At 39.0% G+C, this 4443-nt stretch overlaps 1 protein-coding gene across 1 annotated transcript; it reads right to left on the reverse strand.

Annotated features, from left to right (window-relative positions):
* Positions 1-1237: 1237 nt before the first annotated feature.
* Positions 1238-1615, reverse strand: LOC124369562. The gene has a single exon (XM_046827589.1). The coding sequence runs from the start codon at positions 1613-1615 to the stop codon at positions 1238-1240; it is 378 nt and encodes a 125-aa protein (XP_046683545.1).
* Positions 1616-4443: the final 2828 nt, after the last annotated feature.

Raw genomic sequence — 4443 nt, forward strand, 5'->3', positions numbered from 1 at the left:
TCACACAGTTTCTCCCTGGTCTAATGTTTAGCTTACTCAAAATTCTACACTTAGCAATGTTTCCATCGTTATAACAAGCTACAGCATCATAAGCTCCAAATTCTAAAGTGGTTTTCATTATAAATGTAGTTTTGGGGAGCCTTGACCAGATAATGCTGTTCAGTGATTCGCACGGGTTTTGAGTGCCCCCATGTAAACATTTAGATAGGAGACTTGTTTGGCATAAGTCTCTAAAAATTGGTTTTATGGACTCCATTTACAAATGACTCCATTTTGCTCACAGTTTACAAAAAGCTGTATATATAATAATGTATAATGTTGTACCATAAGTTTGTTCAAACAGCTGGTGACTGCCGACCGACCCCACTAAAAGTTGAGTGCGCGCATTTATAAAAATGCCAATAAAAACTGTTCTAGATGTCAGAACTTAATAACTTTGGTGTCAAATGAAATTTAAAAGTCCAAATAATAAGAAACACGCAAAAACTAAAAAAAAATATTTTTGCCCAAAAAGTCATCCGACTCCCCTTAAGGCTTCTCCGGTTTGGCTTCTGCCTTATTTGCTGAGGGTCAAAGTCAGTAATTTTCACTACTTGTCAGGGGAGTAGTAGTCTAAGTCTAGTCATCCATTGGAAGAAGGAGTTTAGGGACCTCCTGGTCACGTAAATGTCGGACGTGATTCCCACAGCGAGGACTCTGCAAATTCTTTGAGAGTAAATGTAAGTCCATACACGAAGCTCCTAATGGTAGGGACGTTGGATAAAGCCATGACGATGGCCTTCCTCACGAAACAGGGCGACCCAGTGGCCCGCCGAAGACAATTTTCTCCGGGTGGACTTACAGGTGAGGTGGTACCATGCTGAGGCCGCGAATGTTATAACTGGCCGTGTAGAGAAAGACCTCTGTCTTGGTCGGTAGCTTCATGTAGTAGAGGGGGCCAATGCTGCAGATACTCGTGACGTGGGGGGTGAGTGTCAGTGGAATGTCCAGGAGAACCCCCAAGTACTTAACTGTTGTCTTCCAAGAAATGTTGTCCGTTGAGTGACAGGTGTTGGCCGTCCGCTTGTCTCGGAGTCTTCGTGAAGTTGATAGCTTCACATTTGTGACGTTGACTTTGACCCTCCACTTGGTTAACCAGGAGCTACAGCAGATCCACCTGCCGCTGGACATAGACTCTGACCATCCTCAGTTTAGTGGAAGTGGCCGTGAGAAGTGGACTCTCGAAGCAACTGGAATGTCATTGGTGTACCACAGGTACAGCACCGACCCCTTGTAGCTCACCGGAGGAAACTGGTCGAGACTTAGAGACGGACCGGGAAACGCTGACAGAGAAGGTCCGATGGTGGAGATCGTTGCGGAATAGCCTGGACATCCTGCCAGGCAGCGGGGACAGTGTGTGTTTGTATAGTATGCTCTCTTGCCACATCCTTTGCTGACGAAGGCTTTGCTGAATGTCTATCAGGACCAAAGTGAAGTGATGCTTTCTCTCCGCCGCTCCGGTGATGAGGTTTAGTACTCTGCGGAGTTGAAGGGTGGTCGAGTTTCCACTACGGAAGCCGAACTGTTTGGTCCTAAAATAAGTGAACTCCTCGGAGAAGCTGATGACAACAAACATCTACACTCGCCTGCAGCCTGGCCCTGTGTATATAAACAGTCATGTCACTGGCCACAACAAGTTCCTTCTGGGGAGAGCCAAGAAACTTGTGAGAGATAAGAAGTTGCAGCAGTCTGGACCGTCGAGGGAAAGATCCTGGTTCGGAAGTTAGAAGGAAGCCACGCACAGAGAGTATAGTTTGCTGAAGGTCTGGAAGGTATAGCTGGATGAGATTGGAACCAAGAATTCAAGTCCTGAGGGCAGCATTTTTCAACAGACACTATTGTTTTCTTTTCAAAGGCTTTAATTGGTTTTATACAGTCAGTGCATGGCTGCAATGTTTTTGTTTATTATTTCCATATTCTCTAACTATCAGAAGATTAGGTATTGTTATTGATGGCACTTTATTTTCGAAATATGTTAAATATAAGTCTTGTTGGTTTCAGAAATAATTATTTGTTATCGATACCTAAAGATGCTGTTGTTAACTGTCATTTGAATAAATATCTGACTACATTTTCTACTTAGTAAGATGAAATATGAGAGGAATAGTAATCAGAGTGGTAGTGGGGGAATATTTGCATTTCTTGAACAAATCTCGTATTGTATCCACGAGTGCCTATGTAAGGGCCAGATGAGTATACATGTTATGTGCGGGTTATATAATATATTGTATGCGTGAGTAGTATCAGTATAAATGCATATGTACCTGTATGGAGTTGTATACGTATTTAAGTGCAGGGTTTGTGGCTTGTGTAGACAGACCTACTCGCGTCACGGCACATACAGCTCACTGCATCGATCATATTTTTGTAGAGGCTTATACTACTGAGAATATTATTTCAGTTTTCATCAAAACTGCGATAACAGATAATTTTTAATCGCAACTGAATGTAGTAGACTAAATATAAAGTATGATAGCAGATCTAGTAAAAGTATAGACGTAATTAATAAATCCGAAGTAAAACATCAAATAGATAGATGCAACTGGAGTGAAATAAGTAATTGTACGGATGTAAATAATAGCGCTGAAATGTTGGTCGGAAAAATTAACGACAGTATGAAATTCTCTTGTAAACGTGTAATTTTTAGAATAAGGAGTTGAAGTTAAAGCCTTTCATAAGTCGAGGACTGATTAAATCAATCCGTAAAAAATATAAACTGAGAAATCGGGTTAAAAGCTAGCATTTCAACCGTGAATTCTTAAAATATTTTTAAAATTATCGTAATATTTTAAGTAACCTATTAAAAGCAGCCAAAGAAAACTATTACAAAATCAAATTAAATTAAATTAAATTTGGAAATCCTTAAAACTGTGGTAGCATATCGGCGAAATAGCAGGGAAAACTAAAACAAATTCACTCTTTCGAGTAGAAAATATTGCTGCTTTGGATACAAATATCAAACAAAGATGATGATAACACAAATTCTGTAGCGAATTTATTAAGCAATTATTTTGTTAATGTGAAAGAAGAGTTGGCTGGCACGGTCCCTGTAGTTGATTGCCCGGTTGATATTGAACATATCAGGTTGCGGACGGATATTAGGTTGACTCGAGTCACCGAGCAGCAGATAGAAGAGTGTGTAGTAGAGTTAAAAGGAGGCTCAGCTCCAGGAATGGATGGTATTACTAGTGATATTATTAAAGACAACTTTACCTATCTAAAAAACCACTCTTGCACATAATAAATACCAGTCTCAAGGTGATACCTTTATTCAAGGGAGAGCGTTCGAACTACCGACCAATATCTCTCTTAAGTGTGATATCTAAGTGATTAGAGGAGATTGTTAGAAAACAATTAACACATTATATATTTGAAATCAATAATATAATATGTTTAAATAACTTTGGTTTTAGGAAAGATGTTATGGTTGATAACGCGCTTAACATAACATATGCATAACAATATAGCTAGAGACAAGCTCTCTTTATTGGTGTTCGTCGCTTTGGCAAAAGCTTCTGACACCTTAGATAGACACATTTTGGTTAAACAATTACAATTCATTGGTGTAAGAGACTACGCGCTGAAATGGTTTTAAAAGTTATATGTAATAGGCGGCAAATTGTTGAAATTAAAGATATACTATGCGAATCCAAGAAAATTAATTATGGGGTTATCCAGTGAAATACACTTGGACTTTACTCTTCTTAATCTATACAAATGATACAGTAAAGATCGCTCTTAATAACGGTACGTTATACTTGTACGCAGATGACACCGTAGCGTTATTTGAGGGTCATATATGGCAGGAAGTCTATAGGAATGCTGAGCGAGAACTTCTCACCATTAAACAGTTTGACAGTAATCGACTGACTGTAAATATATGCAAGACGAAGCACATGGCTGTGTCCCTGCGAGCTACCCGCGACCCAGTGGGTCTAGAGCTGAAGATGCACAATGGGCAGTGCGGTGGCCGCCAGATACCCTGTCAGTGTCATAGTATCGAACGTGTTAGTACATTTAAATATCTACGAGTAATGTTCGATAATAGACTCGCTTGTGCAGTCCATGTTAGCTATATTAATAACAAACTACAAAAATGCATTTATATGTTTATTACATTATCACGTGTGCTAAATTTCCACCATATCAAAATTGTTTATTACGCATATGTTTAATCCTTCAGTATGGAATCATTGCGTGGGGAGGGGCTTCCAATACAGTAATAAAACTATCACAAATTACACAAAACTGTTATGAAAACTGGTCTTAAAAAACCAATTAGGTTTCCATTAGACAATTTGTTTCGATTATTTATGATTCTTGATATTAGACAACTATTCCTAAAAGTTTTGAATTTGTATGGTTCCAAACAAAATTTTTCATTTTTAGAGAAAGTGGAACATG

The sequence above is a fragment of the Homalodisca vitripennis genome, chromosome X (genome assembly GCF_021130785.1).
Source record: "Homalodisca vitripennis isolate AUS2020 chromosome X, UT_GWSS_2.1, whole genome shotgun sequence".
Taxonomy (NCBI): domain Eukaryota; kingdom Metazoa; phylum Arthropoda; class Insecta; order Hemiptera; family Cicadellidae; genus Homalodisca; species Homalodisca vitripennis.